At 42.9% G+C, this 25662-nt stretch overlaps 1 protein-coding gene across 3 annotated transcripts in view; it reads left to right on the forward strand.

Annotated features, from left to right (window-relative positions):
- ACER3 (alkaline ceramidase 3) overlaps positions 1-15489 on the forward strand; it is a 56098-nt gene extending 40609 nt beyond the window's left edge. For all 3 annotated transcript variants that reach the window (XM_052670897.1, XM_052670898.1, XM_052670899.1), the window contains 5 exons: positions 1308-1366; positions 3089-3190; positions 6627-6731; positions 8989-9034; positions 9251-15489. In XM_052670897.1, coding sequence (XP_052526857.1) covers positions 1308-1366; positions 3089-3190; positions 6627-6731; positions 8989-9034; positions 9251-9304 — 366 coding nt within the window. In that variant the 3' untranslated portion in view covers positions 9305-15489. The remainder of the gene's footprint in view (positions 1-1307; positions 1367-3088; positions 3191-6626; positions 6732-8988; positions 9035-9250) is intronic.
- The last annotated feature ends 10173 nt before the right edge of the window (positions 15490-25662 follow it).

The following is a 25662-nucleotide window of genomic DNA, read 5'->3' on the forward strand; positions in this document are numbered from 1 at the left end:
TACAGAGCAGTATCCACGTAGCAATAGTGTAGTTACTGAATTTATCTAATGCTGAATCCAAATGGAGAGCTGCTGAGCTGAATGGCTTTACATAGTCAATATTGTAACTTCTGTCTGTTGTCGAACACAAAGAATCCATTGTCTGTCGTGTTCTGAATGTATGCACTGATAATACAGTATGTGCTACTAACCTCATCATTAAAGCTGAAGTGAGTTTGGAAGGTGGTCTTTATGGATTTCTGAACGGTAGGTTTTATTAAATGCTGTTACAGCAGTCTGTTTTGTGTCAGGTGAATGGCTGCGTGCATATGCTTGTGGGATATTAATAGTTGAATGCTCCAGTTATGGCAGAGCCTTGCAGACAGTGTAGTCTAAAAGAAGGAAAGTGGTGAGATTGACAGAATGTGGTGAAGTCGCTGGTATGTAAATCAACTGTTCTGTTAGGTTTAGTGGGTTTTTATCACCGTAAAGTGATGCCGCTGGTGTCTGAAAATCCTCCGTGCTGCATTGCCTTCTGCACCACTGCTCAGGCATGGCACACTCCATTGCTTCACTTTGTTAATCCGTATTTCTTGGAGGTGGTATCATGTGAATCCTGAGGCTGTGGAGAAAGAAACGGAGAGTGATTCGAAGATCATGAGGCACGAAAGAAATGAGTACTTTGACCTTTTATTTGTCAGTCCATTACATTCAGCTTCATTGAGCTTACAGTGAGACAGATGTTGCTCATGGGACTTCTCAGAGCATGCGGCCTTTTCTCTGTATGTGTAGAATGAATCCTAGCAATTTGGGAATAGATGATTTGAAATGCTCCCTGGAAAGTTTTTTTCATGCTGGTGCTCAGTGTGGGCGTAGTGCATCGACTCTTGAAGTGTTTGCCTTCAGAAAAAATATTAAACGTACGTGAAGGAAGTATAAATTTCAAGTGTGTTTTCAACTGATGCTTATGCAAGCAGGGGTTAAAATTTACAGTTACAGAAGAAGTAATGGGAGTGAGTTACTGTTTTGAAGCCAAGGTGTTTACTGAGTGCCATCTAGTGTTTGCTTTCTAATTCAAAGAAACGAAACAGCAGCTTTCCACGACTGACTTTTCCCATAATTGCATACACAGTGTGATTATAACTTTGTTTCTATTTGTCTATTCTATAGGCATTCTCTTTGTGTTGACCCAAAGAGAAATTTAGCAGGGATTCTATTTTCTTCAAGCTAAGAAATAACAGTCGAGATGCAAATAGTTTTATTCATTTAGTCTTTTATAAAGTCTCTTGAATGCCACTGCTGATCTTTATCTCTGCTTTTATTTACAGATCATGTATGGAACACTAGTTTCTATTATAGTTCTGCGATCTGTTTATATAGTATTATGGTAAGTGTTATTACATACTACTAGTAACTCAACATTATAAGGTACATCTTAGCATGTGTATCTTTTCTGGTGGTCATAACATGGGAAATGAGTGGTGGCAGAATCTCTTTAACAAGGTACACAGTGCTAATTCACAGTGCTCTGGTTGAAAGAGAATGCCCCACTTCCTTGCATTTTCTTGAAGCCAACAAGTTATCATCAAAACTTGGTTTTTAGTTCCGTATGTAACTGTTCAGGAACACGAGGAAAAACATAACAAAAGCTGTGAATTTAAAGTGAATATGCTGAATCACCTTTCATTTGCAATTTCAGTTAATTTGGTTTGACTTTCCCCGAGAAATTTCCACAAACCAAGCATAAATGTTCGCAGGCTTCTGTTAAGCAAAAAACACTTAAGATGGATTGCGTGTTGCTTGCAGCTATAGAAACAACAGTTTAAAGATACTTTTCAAACCCATGAGCATGGAAATTTTAATCATAGCATAGAGATCTTAAGTGATACTGCCTCTGTTCTCATCCAAGGGGAATCAAGTTCGAGTCGATCTAATTTTATTCTTGTACAAGGATTCAGCACAGCTCTAATCATTTAGATTAAATCTCTCCCTGTGTAGATAAGCTCTTGGGTCTGCTGACTTCTCAGTTCTGCAAATTCCACTCTTGTGCACGCTGGTTATTTCTGAAACATTGCTATTATGGCACTACCAATAATGCCACCATCCTTCTAGGATTTCATCCAAAGTTTTCCACCTGCAAAGTTAATCTCTGAAGTTCTGCCTACTTTTTCTCTTTGGTTTTAGAAGTTTTGGAATGTATTTTCTTAATTGACTAGATCACTTCATTGCAACACTACAAAGACTGACTTCCCTTTTCAACTATACTGATGCAAACTGTGGTTAGAAAGTTGAAAAAGGGAAAGAAGCTTTGCTGTCCTTACAGTGCCCTTTCTCTTTGAGAGAAGCCAGCCCTGAGTATACTTTCAGGTTTACTTCCTCTCCGCGTTGCTAAAATGCATTTCTGTCTTTCTCTTTGTAATTCTAGCAGTTGTTCAGGTCTGTTCTATTAGATTGCTGTTTCTGCTTTACTGTTTTATTTCTTTAATATGTAGTAACATCACACTTACGTTTTGTATAACTTCAGTTTACCCGTGCACTGCTCATCTGTAACGCAGCACTTAGGGGACAATTAGTGTAGAGGCAAAGTCTCTAAAAGACCAGTCCCAGAGAATGCTGTTTCAGCAGAAGCAGAGCAATATATGGACTTATTGGAGCACGTCCAGAGGAAAGCCACAAAAATGATCTAAGGGATTGAGAATGGGGGCAAACAAAGATAAATGGTTTTAAACTGAAGCAGGAGAGATTTAGATTGGGTATAAGAAAATTCTTTTTTTATTTTTAAAGGGTAGTGAAGCAGTGGCACAGGTTGCCCAGAGAGGCAGTGGATGCCCCGTACCTGGAGGAGGCATTCCAGGTCAAGCTGAATGGACCTCTGAGCACCTGATGGAACTGTAGTTGTTCCTGTTTGTTGCAGGGAGGTGGATGTCCTTTTAGCTCAAAAGTTTCCCTTCCAGCTCAAAGATTTTTGTGTATACTTGAATAGATGAAATTTGAAGTTGATATCTTCTAAATGAAGCACTTTACATGTATGTTATAGTGTTTATGTATGCTACAAGCTGCCTTTAAAGCATATTGAACTAAGCTCTATTATTTCTCTTTCTCTCTTTAGGGTATACCCATGGCTTAGAGGTCTAGGCTATACATCTTTAACTGTATTTCTGATGGGATTCTTCCTCTGGAATGTGGACAACATTTTTTGTGAGAAATTGAGGTGAGCACTTTCACTTTGTCTCGCTAGCTTGTAATCTTTTAGCTGTTTCTTTGCTGTGTATATTCAAGTCCATCTCATGGTAGGTTTGGTAAGCTGCCTACAAAGCATTCACAAGGCTTTTATCGAGTTTGCTTATGACCAGATTCAGCACTGAACAGTTCTTTTAAAGTGTTCTTTTAAAAAGTTCTTTTCTTATTCATGAATAGATTCCTTTTTTTTTTTTTTTTTTTTTTTTTAATAGTAGGTATTTCTCTTTAACTTCAATTTAAATTGAGGGAAAGTAATGTCACTGAATTAATTTTGAGGATCTGTGCCTTACTAAAGTCTGCTCATCATACTTGATTTACTTGATTTCATCTGAATGAGATTTTTATCCTGCTTTTTTTTTTTTTGTTTCTGATCTTATGGTTTCCTAGGAAGATATCAAAAACAGCAGTTCTGCAAGTTAAAGAGGTATCTGCTGCAATATATCTGTCACCAATAAATAGCAGCAATTTGAGTGTCTCGAAGAGCAGTAACTCTGTGAGCTGTTGCACTGTGCCTAGCTGTCATTATTAGCCTGAAGTCTTACAGTTTAGCACTGCAGAAGAGGCCAGAAAGACTTCATCTCTGTTTAGTCTATTGCCAAATGGGGTAAAAAAAAAAAAAAAAAAAAAAAAAAAAAAAAGGCTTCCACATAAACCATGTAGGAGTCCACCATCTTGTTGTATGGCAGATGCTGTACATGTGCATGAAAGAACACCAGACCAACACGTTGGTTTCTGAGTGCGTCATCCCTTGGAGCTGGAGAGCTTCCTAGCAGCACTTGTCTTTCACTTCACTGTGATGGTTATGTTCCACCACAAGCTGGAAGAATTGGACAGGTTGATGCCAGCAACAAGAAAATCCCATCTTGACTCTGTACATAACGCAGAGAGGCTGACTCTCAGTGTACATAAAATACACTGTTATGTACTTGAGTCTGTGGTGTACAGAATTATCCTATTAGGTTGCTTTGTTAGGCTCAGATCATAACATGCTGTAAGGAATCTTATGTTTTCCATCTGTCCCTTTTGGCTCTGTAAGTCTTGCAGTGTTTTGAGCCAATTGATATGTAACTCCACCAGGATTTTCATTAAACTTGGGGAGGAAAAAAAAAAAAAAAAAGGCAAAAAAAGCCCCTCTAAAAATACTTGATAAACTTGCATAGAAAGTTTATTTTCCAGCACAAGTGGGTAGGTATACAGTCAGTTTGCACATGCTGGCATTCAAGGTTGATTTTTGCAGCTGCATCAAATTGCTGGTGAGATTGTAGCACCCAATTCACCAAGCCTGCTGAGTTCCTGGGTGTCTGTGGGGCTTTGGAGCTTGCTCTTAGAGTCAGTGATTCCATCAACTGCTGAAGCTCTTTTTTTCCACCCTGATTTTGTAAGGGGAAAAAAATGTTAGCGTATTTCCTGTCATACTTGTTTGGTTATGGTGCTGGAAAGAAAAATTGTTTGTTTACTGGCTTTAATAATCAGATGTCGTCAGACCCTTTGAATTTCTCTAAGTGCAATTATGATTTGAACATTTTGAAGTCATTCAGGCAGAGCAGAAGGCTGGTCCCAGATGTGAAGAAGGTCAAGAAAGATTATTACATTTACAGGCCTGTCAGCCTCATTTGGGTGCTTGGTAAAATTATGGAAGAGGTTATTTTGAGAATTACTGAAAAGCACCTGTAAGGCAATGAAATCATTGGTCTCAGCCAACGTGGGCTCATGAGAGTGAAGTCCTGTTTAATGAACCTAACATCTCCTTTGATAACAGGGCTACCCACCTAGCTGACCAAGGGAAGCCAGTTGATCTAATCGTCTTGGATTTTAGCAAAGCTTTTGATACTGTTTCTCACAATATCCTTATGGACAGAATGTCCAGGATGCAGCTAGACAAAAACATCATGGGATGTGTGAACAGTTGGCTGGTGGGTCAGGCTTAAAGGGTTGTAGTAAATGGGGTTACATCAGACTGGTGGCTGGTCATCAGGGCTCCATTTTAGGGCCAGTTCTTTTTAATGACTTTATCAACGACCTGAATTCAGGACTTGAAAGTATACTAAGTCAGTCAGCAGTTGAGACTAAACTGGAAGGGTCTGTTGATTCCCTTGAGGGCTGAGAGCTCTTGCAAAGAGATCTCAACAAATTGGAGGGCAGGGCAGTCATCTGGTTCCCAAGGCAATGGGCTGAGCCTCCAGCTGCCAGCGATCAGGGAATATTTGGACGCTGCTGACAGACTTTGGGTTTGGGGTGGTCCTGTGTGGGGCCAGGGGTTGGATTTAGTGATCCTTGTGGGTCCCTTTCAATTCAGCATATTCTGTGAAAAAATATGCTCAATTTCTTGTTCCCTATAACTTTTTTTTGTTCTCTAAAAGATCTGACTTGTGAATCATCCACCCACCTGCTCTTTTGGGCTCTAATATTCAAAATTGTTTTGATTTTTTTTGTTTCTCCTTACGTCATTTAGTCTGGAGCTAAATGAAAAAACAACAACAACAAAACATGAGATTCTGATTTTGTGCTTTTTCTTTTCCTGCTATCAAAATGGTCAGATTTTTGAGTGGTGCTGTATGGAGGCAGAAGTTGGACTCTGTGGTCCTTATGGATCCCTTCCAACTTAGGATATTCTCTGATTCTAAAAGGCTGGGGTGACTGTTTTCGTATTCCAGTAGTCATTAATGGTCTGACTGAATCAAAGCTGTGTTTACCTTTGTGACTGAGTTGGAAACCTAATCGGTAGCTCAGGGACTAGCATTTAGTGGAGAAGCCTGAACACTGTAACATAGTGCAGTAAATAAGTGTAACAGAAGTTGCAGACTTTTCTCCCTTACTCCTGCAGTCTTTGCTATTTTCCCTTTTCGTTTTGACTGAACATAAAGTACAAGTCAGCCAAGAAGGCAGCTAGATGTTCACTTTTGCTCCATCAGCCACCAAAACAGGAGTTAACTGCAGAAATCTGGCGAACAGGAGAAACCACAGTGACTTAATTCCTTCCTTTTTTTCTTCCTCTGTCTCTATCATTGAGACTCTTCCCAAGTAGCTCACACCCTGTGACTGCTGAAAATACAAAATGTGTTGGCAGAGCATTTCAGAACCTCTGTTTTCATTGCTTCCTCACTAAACACTATGTTTCTCCCTGTTCTAAGTGTAAAACAGAGAAAGGTAAGCTAAGCCTCCACAAAGCTGGAATGAAGCAGTGAGGTCAGGTGGACCCCCTCGTCTCTCAGGCCTAATCCTCAGCAGTAGTTTGCAAGGTTTGGGACTGGAGAATGACAGAACTCATTTGAGACAGTGGGACGCCATAAATGCACTCTCTGAAATTTAAGTCCAGAGGTAACAGATGACTCAAATCTGAGATTGTTCTGTTGGGGAAGGGGAGGAACCCAACAAAAACAAAAAAACCAGTGTTTTCTTTCTTACAGAGCACTACGAGAGAAGATGCCTCCTGTTTTGGGAGCTGTGACACAGTTTCATGCGTGGTGGCACATTCTCACAGGCCTGGGCTCTTATCTTCATATCTTGCTCAGGTAGGAAATGTTTTCTAAACTGGATGATCAGGAAGCAGCCCTGGGAGTTTCCCCAGATTCAGATTGACTTCAACATGCTGTGTCAGCAGAAGAGCAGGAAAATGACCTCTTAATGAACTGAAGGCAGTGGAAGTCCTTTCCTCTGAGTGACTTGTCTGTAAATTCTGGTAGTGTATGTTCTCCAAAAATAATCATCAATTTTTTAGATAGTCATGATTCTACAAGAAAGCGCAGTTTAGAAATGAGAACTCTGTGCAGTTTACTGTTGAATACTTTTGAAGTTTTAATTAATTTCCAAATATAAGCTATTAATATCTTTCTGCTCTTGTGCGAGAATCCTCAAGGGCTTCAATGTGTTTAATTTTACAAGTGTAAGTAATTATTTGATAGGTGCTGTCACTCCTGGGGACTATCAGGCATTAAGCTACAGAGCAGAAGGGTGATGGCTGAAGTGCTTGCAGAAGTGTGGGATGTTAGTTTTAGAAGGAGACTTAAATATGTAAGCGCCTTACACATTTGCAGGTCTGCAGCTAGCAGATTTTCCCTGTTGTTGCTCTATACCCCCATCTACTGGAAGCAGGGATGAAAGTCGACAGAGTGCAGATTTTATGTAGTTTGTTCAATGCCTAACAGGTACATCCTGTATAAGTGAGAAAACATGATCACATATCAGCTTTGCTATGCCTGACGTAGTTCTCCATTTTTTTTGTCAGATGCTAAAATAGCCAGTAAAAAGAGAATTCAAGGAAAATAAGTACAATTCCAGTAGCTGATCTGATAGTTGTGTTGTGTTTTTTTTTTGTATATAACTGTAAAATATATAAATATGTGTGCATATATATGTGTATGTGTATATGAAATATAACATAGTATGTGGAAAACAGTTGCTCCGTTTTGGCTGAAAAGTTGTCTGCTGTCCTGAAGAGCTTGAGATGATCTTTTGAAAAAAATTCCTTATGGAAAACAAGTTGATGGAGATGCTTTGAATACTATAAGCAAGGTTTTTCCAGTATGCTGCACAGAGAAAACAATTTATTTCTGCATTCTCTGGCCATTGAGGAATGTATCCTAATCCAATGAACCACAACTTTCCCTGCAGTAGTTTCCTTAGGGTTTTCTCTGAGGCACCACCTATACTACCTGAGCTGATGGTTGCATAATGAGTGGGGTCACAGACAGGAAAAGATCTGCTAAGGGGAAAGAATGAGTCAGAACAAAAGTAAGGAATCAAGCTATGCTTTTTTACTATTATTTTTATTGATATCTGCTACGTTCTGTGATATGGTGAAGTAATTTCACCCTTCCAAAATGACAGGCTCTATCCAGTTCCTATTCATGGAGTCATAGAATGATTTGGGTTGGAAGGGACCCTTAAGATCCCCCGCAGATATAGGCAGGGAAACCTCCCTCTAGACCAGGTTGCTCACAGCCCCATCCAGCCTGGTCTTGAAGCCTCCAGCATTCACAACCTTTCTGAACAACCTGTTCCAGTGTCTCACCACTCTCACAGTAAAGGATTTCATCCTGATACCTAAATCTACCCTCTTTCAGTTTAAAGCCATTTTGTCTTGTGCCATCGCTACCTGCCCTTTTAAAAACCTCCTCCCCAGCTTTCCTGTTGGCCCCCTTCAGTCACTAGAAAGCTGCTATAAGATCTCCTCAGAGCCTTCTCTTTTCCAGGCTGAAGAGCCCCAGCTCTCTCAGTCTGTCCCTGCAGGGGATGTTCTCCAACCTTCAGATCATCTTCATTGCCCTTCTCTGGATGCGCTCCAACAGCTCCATGTCCTTCTTGTGCTGGGGGCTCCAGAAGTGGGCACAGTAGTCCAGCTGGGGTCTCACGAGAGCGGAGCAGAGGGGCAGAATCACCTCCCTCAACCTGCTGGTCACACTTCTCCTAATGCAACCTAGGATATGGTTGGCTTTCTAGGCTGCAAGCACATGTTGCCAGCTTATGTTGAGTCTTTCATCAACCAACACCCCCGAATCCTTTTCCTTATGTGTTTCCTGAGATCTTTTCCTGAGCAGAGAGGACTTCTCCTTGCTCACATAGTTGATTGTGTAGATCTGTTTGCTAATTGCAGTGGGATTTATCATGTGGGCTGTTTCCTATTTTGTGTAAATGTAGTCATAACGTTTAGTTCTACAATCACAGTATCAATTATTTTCCAGTTGGAAAACAAAACAAGCATTAATACTTATTATTTTGTACGCTGTCTTACATATTAAATTTAAAGTGTGCTTTCCTTCTCTTTCTCAGTTTATACACAAGGACACTTTTCCTGAAACACAGGCCAAAGGTGAAGGTAAGCAACCAATATTTTGTGTCCACTGGAGCATTCGTGTATCTTGGGCCTGAACGTGCAGTGGGGCTTGCTTGTTGTGTCTGTTGTTATGGTACTGCCTTTGCTTTCTACTTGCATTCCAGTAAGTGCAATTGAGATGTTGTCAACAGTGCTTGCTTTCTGTTCCAAGAGATATTCCAAGAAATCTTTCTCTTCTTCATATTTTTCTTTTAACAGTTTCTTCTTGGAATATGGCCTGTTCTTCTTGTGGAGCCACCCAAGAAGCTTTGACTGAGAGCTAGGCCGTCACGTGCATCCACTTAGCCTGGCTGAATAAAGTGATTCAACACTTATTATGGCTGGATTGTCAAAATCGTGGATCAGTTCAAGTCCCATTGCTACAAAAGGACTTCTCTGTGTTACTTGGCCTGCCCGCCAGAACAGAGCAAAGAGTTGGCACAATAGGAGAATAACGCTTAGTACAGCTTTATTCTAAGTTGTTAAAACAAAGATTAAGACACAATATTTTTATGTATATGTCGTATAGCTGATGATACTGAGCTAATATTTCGTGCTGGTCACAGAAAACTAACCATTTTTGAAGTGGGTTGCTTAAGTTTTTCATTCAGTTGTTGTTCTTTCTGTGGTGTAAACTAATATTAGTAACTGAATGATAAAAACAGGTCACTGATGGCCAAGCTAAGCATCTGTGTGGACTGTAGTGGACTGAATGCTTAACCTGAACTACTTTAATCTTGCACTTTCATACAATTAATGAAGTATGTATGATTGATTTAGAGCTTTATTCTACCCTTGCTTCTCTACAGCCTCCTTTGCAATTGATATTTTAAGCAAAAAGGTTGGGATACATGTGCCATTTGGTTAATTTTGTACCAAGTTTTCACTTTTGTTTTAGCCCAACTGAGGTACATCATACAAGATGTTCCAGGGTGTGACCAAGAGAAGGCATTTGTGATATATAGGAGCTGTTTGTGTGTGGAAACAAAATTCCTAATTTGTTTGACTGGTGATCCATCAGGTGGTTTATAACCACAAGAAACATGTTAAAAATCTTTTTCTATTTACATGCCTTCTTTTTCTCTTCATACTTTCCTAATCCCATTATGCTAGCCTTAGCACAGATTGACAAACACTGTGTATGTGTGTGCTTGTTCAGCTTTGAATTCGTGCCTTTCTATTATTTTATGAGTCTTAAATACTGCTGTGACTTTCAGAAGCACCTGTTTCAGAAATATTGACAAAAGAGTAAAGAACAAGATTTATGTTGAGGATACCCCAAAACATGCAGCATTTTGATTGCTTGCTCTTAATGTTTCCATCATGTGGTTTCTCTGTGGAAAGTTGAATACCTTTTTAACACCAACTTTTGGCTCTTATGTGGGGACAAACCCTCTGATTTCTGTGTTTTTTTCCTACCCAGATGATCAAAATTAGTAAGCATTAAAAATTAAAATAAAAAAAATAATAATTGAACATGAGGTATATTAAAAATATACCTCATATTGGAGGCTCTTGTTTTGTCTGTCCAGAGCTTGGGGTGGCTAATGTAGTTTGTCTCTAGGCCATCAAGCTGCCATGCTATGCAATTGTTGATGCTTTGAGGAATTTATCCTTCTTGCCACCAAGGGAAAAGGGAAGTGCTCAGACTGATGGCAAGTCCTGTTCTGCATTGATTTAAAACATGCCCACAGCAGTGAGGCACGGTAATGTGACTATAAAGCTCTCTCTCTGGTTGAAAAAATCAGACTTATGTATATCTTCTGTGTCCATTTGTGGCAGCCCTGCTGATGCAAAGCTCTAAACAAAATCATGGCTTTTGGTTATGGTGACTAAGCCTGGACTCTTGGGATCCAAACTCAGGACTAGAAAACAATGCTTAACCTTCAGTGACTCCAGCGAGGTTTGTGCATGTGCTAAGAGCAGTGAATTTTGACCTGTCATCAGTTAACAAGACTTCTGAACAACATTTTTTAAACAAATCTGTTGTCAGTAGCCTCTAGTTCTATAGAGATGAGGTGGGAAAAGAGGAGTCTCTGAAACTGAAAGAGGTTGGAACTGCTAGCACAGAGGGAGGAAAGTGCTGGTTTGGACCAGATGTCTGTGATTACCCAGAAGTCCTATTTTCTTGTAGCGAGATTTGAGAACCATACAAAAAGTGTAGCTTGAACATAAGTGCCTGCCTTTTCCCCTCCTGGCTCTCTCAAGCATGCTTCTGCACACTGTATCTTATTCTCTTATTGAATACATCTGCACGCTTCCATCTGTTTGGGAAAAGAGTCCTGTAACAGGAGCAGTGCAGGGACTGCATATCAACAGTCCTTAGTGACGTTTGCTAGGTAGGATTTTGTTTTTAAGAAAAAGAACAGAACCTTTATTTTAGTGGTCTTATTTTTGTTTCTGGAAGATGTAGGGGCTCTGCTTTATTTGCCTGTAATTGCAGGAACCACAGTATACGAAAAAGCCACTTTCATCCTGATAAAGCATCTCTAGAATGGTGTATTTTAAAGGAATTTGTACATTCTCCCACACACTTGCAACAAAGATGTGTTTCCATTCAGACCCTGTTGAATTAATTTGTCAAGATTAAAAAGATATTAGCTTTTACATTAATTTTAAGCTGCTGTTATCTTTTTTATTCATATCATTTATCAGCAGTGTTTTTTATCTTAAAAACTTAGGTTGTGTTCTTCCTTCATTCCAAATAAACGTGAGCCACCCTCCTGGTGACCTTTCAGGTTGTGCTGGACCCTGATGAATGTAATTTTTATATATATATAATGTTATATATATATATTCTAAGCATAAATAATCTAACCTTATAGTTGCTTTGGGTTGACTGCCTTACTGATCCTGTAAGTGATAATGAAAATGGGAAGCCAGTCTTAACTTTGTTGCTAAAATTCTAATGTTTTCTAGTGCCTGGAAAGACATACATCTTTACTCCTGTAATTTGGTAGATGTCTGTTAAAACTGATTTCTATTTATATTGCTTGTATGATGTGCTGATTTTTCTGCAGTCCCTAGAGCAGCATACCCCAAACTTTTGTTGCAGTACATCTTACAAGGTGGGTCATCTTTGATCCTGCTTTTCGAGTAGGATTCAGACAGCAGCTACTTTGAAGGGAATTACAGAAATAGCAGGTGTCCTTTAATGTGAATCCTACAGTATGTGTTAGACAGACATAAAAATAATGAAGAGCCCTTTTATTCTTTAACATCTATGAAGAACCAGGAAATGTGTCACCTTGAGCCCGTCAGTTTGGCACAGATCAGGAGCGAGTAGTTATGCAGACTGTAGATGAAGAATTTTTCCTTGGAAAGCAGTAGAAAAATGTCAGAATGACTCTCTCAGTACAAAACAACACCATACCACACCAGGAATCAAGATTTTCTGGATCCTTAAGACTCACATTGCCAACTGAAGATGAGACATGATAAACAGAAACGCACCATCGAGAGGGATCTTGTCTGTGTTTTGAAGGCAGTGTTTGAAGCTGGCTTGCAGTATTAGTCATCTCCAGACTCCTTTCTAATGCTTTTCCTTTCAGCACAAGGAAGGTGTGCTACCAGCAAGCGCTTAGAAGACTACCCCAGAGTCAAGGTTGGAATATGCAGTCTATCACTTGCCAATCTACCTCTGTCGTGCATTAGACAGTGCCTGTGCCCTTAATGATGCCTGCCTGAAAATGCAGGTGTCAGAGCAGTCTGCAGCCCCCAAGCTTTGCAGTATGTGTCTGTGGCTGACTGTTCACTACATAAATGTCCACATTCGTTTGGTGTCTGTCAGACTTTCTGGTCATGCCCCGTCTGCTGATCCTCTGAACACAGGAGTTTGATTTAGATAGAGATGTGAGTAGGAGGACTTAATAACGGAGACAGGTGAACTGAAACCTCTTTTTGGCAGTGTATTAAGTGACATTTAATGTTTAGATATGGCGTACAATTAATTTGATGTGACCGTGGCAGAGATGTGGTAGGAGATATTGTCCTGTAATTAGTTTTAATTCTCTTCTAATCTAGCACTGACGCTGTGTTCATCTTTGGCCCTGCTTTGTTTGCCTGAAGGGGACCGTATGATTTGAAGTGCAGTTAATTCTTTTGGCTGAGTACATTTGCTTCCAGCACTTGATTTCTAACAGAATGAATTTTTCTGCTAACTCATCCACCTGAAACTCATAAGAACACAAAATCCTCCAAGTATCACTTGTGTATCACTCGTGTTTCCCAGACTCACCACCACATTGTTTAGTTTTTGCATTCAAGAATTTCATTAATACCACTTCTGAAACCAGTTTCACCCTGTGGATATTTATTTTTTTGGCATCTGATAGCAGGTGGTGAAATAAATCACTGCGATCTTTGGTGGTGGAAGAGGAGCTGTAACAAAGCAGCACTGCTGTTTTCTTCAGTAGACCTGAGGATCCAAGAAGGCATTCATTTTGATGGGCCCCCATGGTTGTAATGGACATTTTTGGGTAAAGCAGTTGCTTTGCTTTACAGAAACGTGCTCTCCCCGTCTGCGCTTTATAAGGAGGCAGTGAGAGGCTTTAAATGCAAACTACTGATTGACTGTGAGCCTTCATTGTTTATCTCTTTTCATAATAAAGTCTTTATTACCCACGAGAAGCAAGAGGCAGAAGGAGATTAAGAAATTTGACATGGAAAGAGAATAATGAAAGATTAAGCACAGAATCCCACGGTATTACATCAGCCGCCTTCTTTATAACAGCACTTTGGATTTTTGTGTAGCAATCTCGAGGGTTTTGATGTTTATACACTTAACTTCTCCTGCTGGCTCTGCCATAGAGGTGATGTAATGTGTTACGTGTGGTTCATTATGAATTATCCAGCTGTTGCTCTCTGAGGATGGAAGCTGACATGGATTGTTTCATACACAAGTGAAAATGCTTTTCGCGTACCAGGAACATCTTCTGCCAGCTTTCCTTGAGAGTCCATGATAAAACTGCAGAGGATTTACTGTACAGCTGTTAAGATTGTTTGGAGGCTGGTCTTTCCCATGTCTCACCCACAGCTGCCTACTGCAGCCAAGTGCCTGACCTGTTGCAAGTCTTTTCTGAGAGCTGAAGCTGTCTTTTTCCTTGAGGTCCACAGAAGGTCCTTGTTAGGTGGAAATGGGCTTTGGTTTATGTTAAAAATCCTTCTAGTGCATAAGTCAGGGCACTTCTCGTGGCTGTTCTGTAGAAATACAGTTACCCAGTATGCAGCTGCCTCTCAGCTGAAACTCGTGCCTGGCTACCCCACGTCCCTGATGCTGTTGGATCCTTGGATCCTCTCATGTTTGTAAAGATGGATGAGGAATTTAGCCCCATAACTGCTGTTTATTGTAGCATGTGTAGTGCAGTGATGGGCAGTGAGAAGGCACAGCAGTTAAGCAAGCACTTTATGCAGACTCCCATTTTGTTTTTGGAGCTCCTGGGTCTGTTGATGTGATTTTGGAGGCAGGATTGTTGCCTGAATCTCTCACTTAGGATCTCTATTTGTACCTGTTGAAATATCCAGTCTCAACAAGATGAGAATCCAGCTAATGCAAGACCCTAAACCAGTGCCTGTAAAATGTTTCACTCAAGTGGAGTATATGCATCTGCCTGATGCTGAGGGCAGATGACTGAGATTTTACAAATGCAAAGATAAAGGGTCTTCCTTGATTTTGTTTATTTATTTTTTTGGTCCTTCATCACCAGAACACAGGAATAGCTGGAAGAACAATCTCAGATTCACTCTTCTTTCCGTGGAACAACATACATCTGTTCCTCAAATGCCAGTATTGAATAAAGATGGGTTTTCCCACATGCCCATAGCAAACCCTATACCAAAATGTTTCCTAAATTAGAGCCTTGGTCAGTCACTGCAGAGGAACATACTGTTGCACCCTGGATTTTGGAACAGAGCTTCAAGCAGCGTGAACAGTGGTCACTCCTTAGACAGAACAGGGATGGATTTTTCTGTTAATCTCCCAAACTGACATTGTCTGTGTGATGTTGACTATTAAGCTGAGCTGAATGCACTGATGATGCCTCGTTTACTGTCTTAGCAAGTAACATCTGTCCACCTGTATGGGGTGTGAAAAACACCACGTGTTACGTGACCAAACCTTTTAACACTGACACTATTGGTTCTAATGTAATATTTTGGGGTTTTTTTTCTGAAATTCAGCATACTGTTACAGATATATAAATACACTGTGATGGACGAATGGCAGTTGACTTGTAAAACAGCTGCTTTGAGCAGTGTTTATTGACAATTTTGATAATACTGAACTGATTCTTTGTACCAGACCTGCTGGTAACTAACGTTAGGCTTCTGTGTATCAGCCTATCTTGTTTTGCGAGCACCATAGCTTTGAGATATTTAATGCATTTTGTTTGTTATTCATGTTGTGGTCAGGCACTAATTTGTGTCTTAGTTCAAATTATTAAAGAACTTTGTTTTAAGTATCCCTTTTCCCAGGTGTTTCTTGGCTTTTGTATTGCACTGGGTTGGCCGGTTCATCTTGCTGCTGTTTGGTATCCGGATAGCTGTGTATCTCAACCTCACCCTTCTGGTTCTTTCAATGCAAGAGGAAAATTAGCTGTGTGGTTGCATGCTACATTATGGGACCTGCTAAGAAAAGAGGATTCTCAGTTCTCTGTAGTTTTGCTCCATCAGCATCTGTGCCAGTGCTGAGAAAGGACACAAGCATGTCGCTAAGACTCATCTCCTGCAGGGTCAGTGTGGGACTCCTTTTGGTTGTGAATGTACCTTGAGAAGCCCCAGTGGTCTTGGATTGGCTATTGCCCAGAAGGACCACCACATGCAGACCCCAGACTCATGGAAAATAAGACTTGAAGTCTTGAGAATGGTGATTTAGGCACTGCACAGGAAAACTGTGTGTCCTCAGAGGCCTTCTTCAGAGCCACTTGCACCAGCTCTGCCTCCTCAAAAAGCCCATTTTCCAGTAGTTAGGATAGAACTAACGTAGGCTGCCTGAAGTGCCAGGTTGAAAGCCAGATGAGGGTCCTGCAGGTCTCGGATGGTCCTCACAAAGACAGGACAGAAAGACAACTCTGCTATCATGGAAGAGGGGATCAACAAAGGCAGGAAAAGGACAAGTCTGTCAGTGTCTGGATTCAGTCCTAGCTGCTCAGAAATCATAGGCTCATAAAGGTTGGAAAAGACCACCAAGCCCAACCCATCCCACCATGCCCACTGACCGTATCCCTCAGTGCCACACTTCCATGGTTCTGAAGCACCTCCAGGGACGGTGATTCCACCACCTCTCTGGGCAGCCTGTGCCAATGTTACCACTGCTTCCAAGAAGAAACGTTTCCTCATATCCAACCTGAACCTCCCCTGGCACAACTTAAAGCCATTACGTCTCATCACTTGTCACCTGGGAGAAGATACAAGCCAGGATGCCATTGCAGTCCAAGTCACCACTGGAAGACGTCCAACCCAATTAATTTGCTTCACTCAGAGGCTGACTCTATAATTAGCGCACACTGATTTAATGAAGTTAGTAGTAATTAGTGGCACTGAGGAGTAGCTCCTGGGGACTGAGCAACTGCAGCACAGCACCCAGCAGCACTTGAGCCATTAAGGGCTCCGACTTGGTGCTTTCTCATCTCGGAGATCACATAGGTGAACACTAACAAGGAACAGCTTGAGAAACCCACAGACTGAATTAATTGAGTTGTAGCTGATGTAAACTGATGTCCAAACACCGATATTTATAGGCTGGCTGAGCATCAGAGCTGCAGTGATTTATGGGGATACTTCACCTGAGCAGTGTTTTTTCCTTATAGCTGGCGTGTTGAGTCACCACCAAGCAGCAGAACAGGGTGAATTTGTTAAAACACTTCAGCCCTGTGTAAGCCTGGGGACAAGTCCAACTTCTTCTAAGCTGCAAGAAGCAATGAACAGGACAGCTAAATCCATGCTGCAGTGGGGCAAACCTGTCCAGGTACTCAGGAGTGCTTAGCAGGATTTTGTTCACCTGCAGTGTTCCAAGGGATTTTTATTATTTCTTTTCATTTTCTACTTTTTTTCCTATTAGTTCAAATCTTTAATCTTGTTTTTAATATCTCACTTTGGCTGGAATGAAAACAAGACTAAGTGCTTGTTAGGAGATTAAAACCAGCAGTGAACCTGCAAGCCACGATGTCAAAGCCTCACTGCCATTTTTATGCTGCTTATTTGAAAAGCAAACAAACTCCAGCTGGGCTTTCTTGCTGCTGGCACTAATTGAAGTGGGAGGGCTGATTAACGTGTTGCTGCTGAAGATCTCTCTCTCTGTTTCAGAATTTGACAATTTTCTATCAATTTGCTTTGCAGCTGATGTGCTCACGTCCACACCTCCCATGCAGTCGTGGCTCTTCAGTGGGTTTGTCCATAAGCTGACATCATTCGGTGTTTGTGTTTGAGACAGGATAGAAGCCCCTTTGCATGGACTGTGGACCACAGTACTGTGATGTTCATGCTCAGGATGGAGAAAAAAAAAAAACCCTTTGGGGGGATGATGGACTATGGTACTGCAGTGTTCATGTGCAGCATGGAGTAGAAGCCCCTCTGCATGGACCATTGATCATGGTACCATAGTGCTGAAGTTCAGAATAGAGTAAATGTCCCTTTTTGTGGACCATGAACCACAGTACTGCAGTTGTTCAAGTTCAGGATGGAGTAGAAATCTATTTTTGTGGATCATGGACCATGGTACCATAGTGTTCAAGTTCAGGATGGGGTAGAATTTCCTTTTTGTAGACCATGGGATGGTAGTGTTCATGTTCAAGATGGAGTAGAAGTGGGAAAACACTCACTGACAGCCAAGCTGTATTTTACATACGTGTTTATATGCAATCTGAAATGGTCAGGGATTGCTTCAGTTGCAGTTATTGTGAAGTCAGGAGTCAGCAAATTAGGGAGAGCAGGAGGAGTCTCCAGTGTTATTCATCAGAGGTGTGACAGTGGTTCTAAGCCTTATGCTTTGCTCTCAGAAAAGATGGTATGTGTGTATGAAGGTATGAATGAATGTCCGTAGGAGTGTGTATCTGTATGGACATTGATCCTTCAGTACAGCCAAAGCAGCATCTCTTCATTTTGGATGTCTGGAGGGAGGACTGGTGCTCTGCATCCCTGATTGGGCTGTTTCATCATAATTGAGTTAATTCTCACCCTCCAGATAAAAGCTGGGCTCTGTTTGCCACCAGGTGATCAGAGCCTTTCGCTGCACTTCAGAGGGATGCTGCCACCTCCTGTGTATTAGCACAATTGCATCAGGCAAAAACAAACCATGAATTCCTTTTCTCTCTGTAAGAAGCTGAGCACTAGGAGAGACTTTCTATTGTTTATTTCCTGAGGTATCACCATCACTGGACTGAATTTCTTTCCTCCAGCCTTTAGAGTTGAAACAGAAACTCCTCACTTCCAAAACCCTTTTTTTCTTTCTCTTTTTTTGGCATCCATGCCCTCTTTCTGGCGAAGACAGTGGGGGAAAGGCATTTCATTGGCTGCGTACAGCATTAGATCTAATAAAACACCACAAGGAAGCAATCAGGATGATTTGGGATGGATTTACACCCTTGGGTAGAATGATTTCCCAGCCTCATACATGCCAATTGGGTTTCCAGAGAATCATAGAATCATTGTGGTTGGAAAAGACCTCTAAGATCCCAAAGCCCAACCCCAACCCATCCCACCGTGCCCAGTGACCACGTCCTCCAGTGCCACATCTCCACGGTTCTTGAACACCTCCAGGGATGCTGACTTTACCACCTCCCTGTGCAGCTGTACCACTGCACGGACGCTCTTTCTGAGAAGAAATGTTTCCTAATACCCAACCTGAACCTCCCATGGCACAGCGTGAGGCCATCACTTCAATATCTTTTTGTGAGGTGCCCAGAATGGAACACTGTCATTTCTGTGCTACATGAGCACTGCTGGGTCTGTTTTGTCTCTATTATTTTTCTTTTTCCTGAGATTTTATAGCAAAACTGATCACTTTGTCTTCGCTTTCCCTCACCTAATGCTTTGCACAATGCACTAGTTGGCTAATTAATACAGCCCTTCCTTCTCAACTGGCAAATCAATGAGATCACTTGAGTTATTAAAAAATGAGGAGGAACACGGATTAAAGGAGGACCGTATAATTAGCTCGCTGGCTGCTGTCCCTGTTGCCAGCCTGGGATATTAATTCTTTTCATGCTGATTCAGGGGAAGAGAGCCAAGCTTTGAATCAGCCCTGCCACTTCTTGCAGCACCTGTCTTCTCCCTGCATCTCCTCTCCGAATCCTAACCAGGTCTGGCGGCGCTTCGTTAATGAGATCAGGCTTAATTGCAGCACGAGCCTGTAGGGTTGCAGAGCTGGGGGAGAGTTGGAGTGAGTGCTCTTCCTTCCACACTGCGAACAGGAAGTGTTATCTGGGAGCAGGTGGTATCTTTCTGCCTAAAAATCCCAGTTAACAGTTGTGTTTTTTTGTAGGATCAGAGGGTTCTCACTTCCCTCCCATTGCTCTGACTGCAGAAAGAGCAATGTTGTCTCCTTTAAAGAGACTGAAAACCAAAAAAGACCCAAATTCTCACCTCCTGCAGCCAAGATGTGCATCCCTGTGTGAGAGAAAGTGGCACAGATGTAATGAGGCAACAGCTTCCTGGCAGCACCACAGGCTGCTCAAAAGCCACATCATTATTCATTTACTCAACTAATGCAGTCAAGTTGTGAAGAGGAGGTGGGAAAGCTATCTGAAGGGCTGAGAGAATGTGAAGGTCTTTTGAAATTATAGCTAATACAGAGAGGTTTGCTGAAGGCCAGATATAAAGAAAAAGTTATTTGTATTTAGTGAGGCATGTATGGTATGGTAGTGAGGCACTGGCACAGGTTGCCCAGAGAGCTGGTGGTGCCCCATCCCTGCAGACACCCAGGGTCAGGCTGGATGGGCTCTGAACACCTGATGAAGCCGTGGGTCTCTCTGTTCATTGCAGGGCAGATGGACCAGATGGCCTTTAAGGGCCTCTTCCAACTCAAATGACTCTATGATTCCATGACGCAGGTGGGAACCTGCAGCCCAGTTGGCTAATGGCTGCTTTTCCCAGTATGTGATGTGTGATAAAATGGTTAAAGCTCTTAAAATGCTGGTTGAGCCCATTTCCCAAACAGGCAACTCTAAAAAACTGCTGTGTCAAAGATCTCTCAGAAAAAGTGTGTTTGAGGATGTCTTCTACTGGACACTCATTTTGGTGACTATGCAGTATTTTTTCCTCAAAGGCAAGGAGGAATGGGCAGAAGCCAGTCACTAAACACTGCAAGAGAAGAGCATGGAGGGAGACCAACTTTTGCAAGGATAGATAAGTGATGACAAGGGGGAAAGGTTTTAAACTAAAAGGAGATTTAGGTTAGATGTTGGGAGGAAATTCTTTACTCATAGGATGCTGAGGCTGTGGCACTGCTGCCCAGAGAGCTGTGGGTGCCCCATCCATGCAGCTGCCCAAGGTCAGGCTGGATGGGACCTGGGCAGCCTGAGCTGGTGAGGAGCAACCAGCCCATGGCAGGGGGTGGAAATGGGTGGGCTTTAAGGTCTTCTCCAACCCAAACGGTTCTGTGATTCTATGACTCTATGATATCTGAGGGGCTGTGCCCAAGTGAAGGCTCAGGTGGAATCCCAAACCAGTTCAGGGTTTAGACAACGATGCTGAGCAGTGCCCTACTGCTGAGCTTTACACAAAGAATCCCATCGCTGTTTTTCCCACACCCTCAGTTCCATCTTTCCAGCCAGACTGTGCTGCAGCAAATAAATCTTGATTGTGCTAATAGTTTTATGCTTGTCTACTGATTGAAGCTAAGCTGATGAAGCTGGGACGTAGAGGTGACCTCTCTAATTAAGACCCAAGCATGATTCTCCGAGCTGTGTAATCTGAGAGCTTGGAGCTGGCTTCCTCACCAAGTGCAGGACTCAGCATGAGGACTGGAGTCGCTAAACATTGACTTTAGGGTGAAGGTTAGGCTGACAGGCAATGGTAGAGGGATGTACCTTAAGAGCCTCCAGGACAAGAGCTGACAGGACAACAGGCAATGACCTTCAGTTGCACCAGGGGAGGTTCAGGTTGAATATGAGGAAGAATTTCTTCTCAGACAGAGTGTTAATGCAATGGAACAGGCTGCCCAGGGAGGTGGTGGAGTCACCATCCATAGATGTGCTCAAGAAATGGGTGGATGTGGCACTGAGAGGCATGGTTTATTGGCCTTGGTGGGGATAGGTTGATGACTGGACTAGATGATCTCAGCAGTCATTCCAACTTCAATGATTCTACGATTCTCTGAAGTGTCCCAGAAGTGGCTCATATGAAAGGAGAAAAACTGGTTGTGTGAAAACATCTGCCTGGGAAATGGTGGGGAAAATCTCTACAGATGAGTCCTCATGGGGTGACTGTGATGGGAATATGGCTTCTGTTACAGGAGGATGAAAGGACTGTGGGGACACTTTGCCACTGTGGCAAGTTATTATTTGTGATCAGATTTTGGGTAGTCCAATGGGCAGCCATGGGTTGGGCTCAGTGATCTTTATGGGTCCCTTCCAACTTGGGATATTCTATGATTCCATTGTATGTTGTCCTTTTCTCCTCTGAATCCTTTTTCCTTGAATTGCAATGGATGTGATGGGCAACCTGCAGGTCCTCCCAGGTGTGGGAGGTAGCTCAGTCAGAATTGTATTGAACTAAATAAATCTCTGGGGAAACTGGTCCTTTTGGAGCTAGTGACTACTCAACTTAGTGTCTTGTCATGCAGAGAATCATTGGAGTCATCTTCAGCCCTGACTTCATGCAGGAGTCTTTGCTCTACAAACACAGGAGCAAGGACTTGCTCAGGGGTATTCAATGTGTCCCACACCAGAAGTGGTATCACAGAATCATAGGATCATTAAGATTGGAAAAGACCTCTACGATCACCAAGTCTAATCAACTCATCCTCACCGTGCCCGCTGACCGTGTATCTCAGTGCCACATCCACACACTTCTTGAATACTTCCATGCACAGTGACTTCACCACCTCCCTGGGCAGCCTGTGCCGATGCATTACGCCTCTTTTAGAGAAGAAATTTTGCCTAATATCTAATCTAAATCTGCTGTGGTGCAACGTGAGTCCATTACCTCTCATCCTATCGCTGAGCCCAGTGGCTCTATCTCCATCATCCCTCATGTATGCTCTTGGACACTGGAAATCAGACATCTGTGGTCCTCAGATGTTTGATGAGAGCTGAAAGCAGGGATGGTGGAAGAGGGCAAAAAAAAGCCTACACAAAAACCACACAACCCTTGTGGGTTTTTTTATGTCTCCAAGGTAGAGAATCAGCAGAAAAAATTGCCTAAAGAGCTCTTGGCAGGACTGTTTGGAGTCAGCATTTGTGCAGGCTGCTCCTGATCTGCCAGAAATAAAAAGCAGCTGAGAGGTCAGTGGTGCTGTTTGCTCCTTTCCTTCTTCTCTGCTCCAAGGAACGTGGGCTGGCTGGCAACCTGTTGTTTTCCAAACTGTCTGGTGGAAAACCCCGAAGAAAAATAAAATTCATCTCCTGAACTGCTTCTGCAATGCTGGTCTGCTTCACGCAGGGCTGCATCCAAAGCAGCTGAGCCCTGGTGTCTTAAAGTCATGGAATCATTAAGTTTTGGAAAACATGACCGAGAACATCAAGTCCAACCATCCCACCATGCCCACTGACCATGTCCCTCAGTGCCACATCTCCATGGTTCTTGAACACCTGCATGGATGGTGACTCCACCATCTCCCTGGGCAGCCTGTGCCTATGCATCACCACTCTTTCTGAAAAGAAATGTTTCCTAACATCCAACTTGAACCTTCCCTGGCACAACTTGAGTCCATTACCTCTCATCTTATTGCTGTTACCTGAAAGAGGAGATCAACTCACACCTCACTACAGCTTCCTTTCAGGGAGTTGCAGAGAGCTTTAAGGTCTTATTGCAGCTAGGTGACCCAAGTCCTGCAGGTTGTGGCCAGGAGGTGGCATTGGCTTCCCAGAGCCACAGCCCTGCTGCTTGTGCCATGAGGAACCCTGGCAAGGTGGGAGCTTGATGTACCAAGGCATTGGCATCATTGCTGACTGACCCCATCCTGAGTCTGATACATCAGAAGAGTTTCAGAAACAATTTGGATCTCTTTGGGAACATAATGAGCCTGGAGGTCAGAGTTGTTATCTCTCTTTTATACGAGGTGGTGTACAGCAGGGACAAGGGTGCAAAGAAACATCCCTCCTCAGTGAGCCTCACATGGAGGGTGGTGACACACTGGCACAGGTTGCCCAAGGAGGCTGTGGATGCCCCATCCCTGGAGGCATTCAAGGCAAGGCTGGATGTGGCTGCCTGGTCTGCTGGTTGGTGATCCTGCACATAGCAGGGGGTTGGAGCTGGATGAGCATTGTGGTCCTTTTCAACCCAGGCCATTCTACGATTCCATGATTCTATGACTGGGAGTTCCATTCAGCTGGGGTTCAGCTGGGGCACTTGCCCTTATTTCATCCCCACACATGCAGATTGCCCCAGATGCTTGTGCCAGTGCATTGCCACTCTTTCAGATCAATCACAACTTCATGCTTCCATCCCTTTGCAGGCAAGCTTCTTGCTGTCTGGCTTTTATCTTGCTGAACACCAGGCGGCCCGCTGCGAAGCTCCTTGATTTGTGACTGTGGAGAAGGAAGCGCAGATACAGACAATTAAGTGCAGAACTTAACGGTATGGATTTCCCAGCAGAACTATCAATTAGCATGAGCTGTTTGCCAGCCAGATGCATCCACTCTGCCACATCCAGGAACCACGGCCAGTGTGTTCAGCAGTGAAGCAGAGTGGCTTTCAGCAAGGGTTTTCCATGTGTTACGATATCCAGCTTTCATTTTACGTAGAAAGAGTAGGGGGAAAAAATGGGCTTTTGATGACAAAATGTTTTTTGATAGGGATCTTTGGATGGGAAGGACTCTTCTCGACAAGCATTGCTTGTCATTAAAACCTGGCTATTTTGGTAGAGATGCTTCCCTGTGGAAGGCCACGCAACAACCCACAAGGCTGGTTGGCCCCCAGTCACTCCTGGGCACGTCTGCCTACTTTAGTAGCTGCTTTTCCTACCTTAGTTTATATATGATGGGAGAAAATGGAAAGCGAGGAGAATTCTGATCTTTATCAGAGCTCTTAAACTAGGTTAGATCACTGGGCTGAGGCCAGTGGGATGAAATTCAAAGAGAGCAAATGCCAGGTCCTGCACTTTGGCCACAACAACATCAGGCAATGCTACAGACATGGAACAGAGTGGCTGAAAGCTGGGTGGAGGAAAAGGATCTGGAGGTGTTGGTTCACAGGTGTCTGAACATGAGCCAGCAGTCTGCCCTGGTGGCCAATAGGTCCCATAGCATCCTAGCTTGTATCAGCGATAGTGCAGCCAGCAGGAGCAGGAGCTGATCGTCCCTCTGTACTTGGCTTTGGTGAGGCCACACCTCCAGTGCTGCATTTAAAACTGCCCATAAGGAGGTTGCAGCAAGGTGGGAATTGGCTTCTGCTCCCAGAGAACAGCGATAGGAGGAGAGGTGATGGCCTCAAGTTGCACCAGGGGAGGTTCAAATTGGATATTAGGAAACATTTATTCTCCGAAAGAGTGGTAACACATTGGCACAAGCTGCCCAGGGAGGTGGTGGAGTCACCATCCCTGGAGGTGTTCCAGAACTGTGGAGATGTGGCACTGAGGGATGTGGTTACTGGGCATGGTGAGGATGGGTTGATGGTTAGAGTTGTTCTTAGAGTTCTTTTTGATGATTTAATGATTCTAAGAGAAAAGGCATCTCAAGGTCTAACTTCTGGACGAAGATGTTGGTGAAGTTCCACTGAAATGCAAGATTTAACAGCAAGGATACACAGCAGCTGGACTGGCTACCAAAAGAGGTGACAGAATCCTGGGCAAGGAGCTGTCTGTGTGAGTGACCAAAATACTCACCTGCCCTTTGAACCCTACTGAGCACATCTTCATGGGAGACACATCACTGAATTATAGCCCAAACTTCCCCCATCATGGTCAAGGACAGCAATTTGGCTTCTTACTCAGGAGCTGCTTCTGCCAAAACCAGGAGGAGCTCCTGTCACTTCCCTTTGTTACCAACTGGTCACAATGACCCCCATAAATAAAGCAGCTAATTAATGCCCTTCTCCTCCCACCAGCGACTGGCCATGACCTTGAATGACCTTGCTGAATTTAACTTCCTCTACCAGCTATTTTTGACAGCAAATAATTTAACATCCTTGTGACCCCAGCCTTGCCTCTCTCCTGCCAACTGGCTCTGCAGCTTAAATGAACAGCAATAAATAAATACATATCTGCAGAGGGACCTAAATGACTCCCATTATTGGAGCATCTGAAGGCCCGCTTAAATAAATCAAGTGAGGAGGAGATTATGCTGCAATCATGTGGAGAGGAAAAGGAGAGAATACATTACTGGTATTCCAGAGGCTTTAACAGGGCCGAGCGACTTTGTAAAAGTCAGAAAAATGCCATTCAATTCAAGCACAGCCAGAGGAACTGGGTTGGATTCAACAGTTGGGTACAACGTTGGGTTCATCGGTTGGGTACAACCTGGTCTGGTGGTTGGTTG

The sequence above is a fragment of the Tympanuchus pallidicinctus genome, unplaced genomic scaffold (genome assembly GCF_026119805.1).
Source record: "Tympanuchus pallidicinctus isolate F22 unplaced genomic scaffold, pur_lepc_1.0 scaffold11, whole genome shotgun sequence".
Classification (NCBI taxonomy): Eukaryota; Metazoa; Chordata; class Aves; order Galliformes; family Phasianidae; genus Tympanuchus; species Tympanuchus pallidicinctus.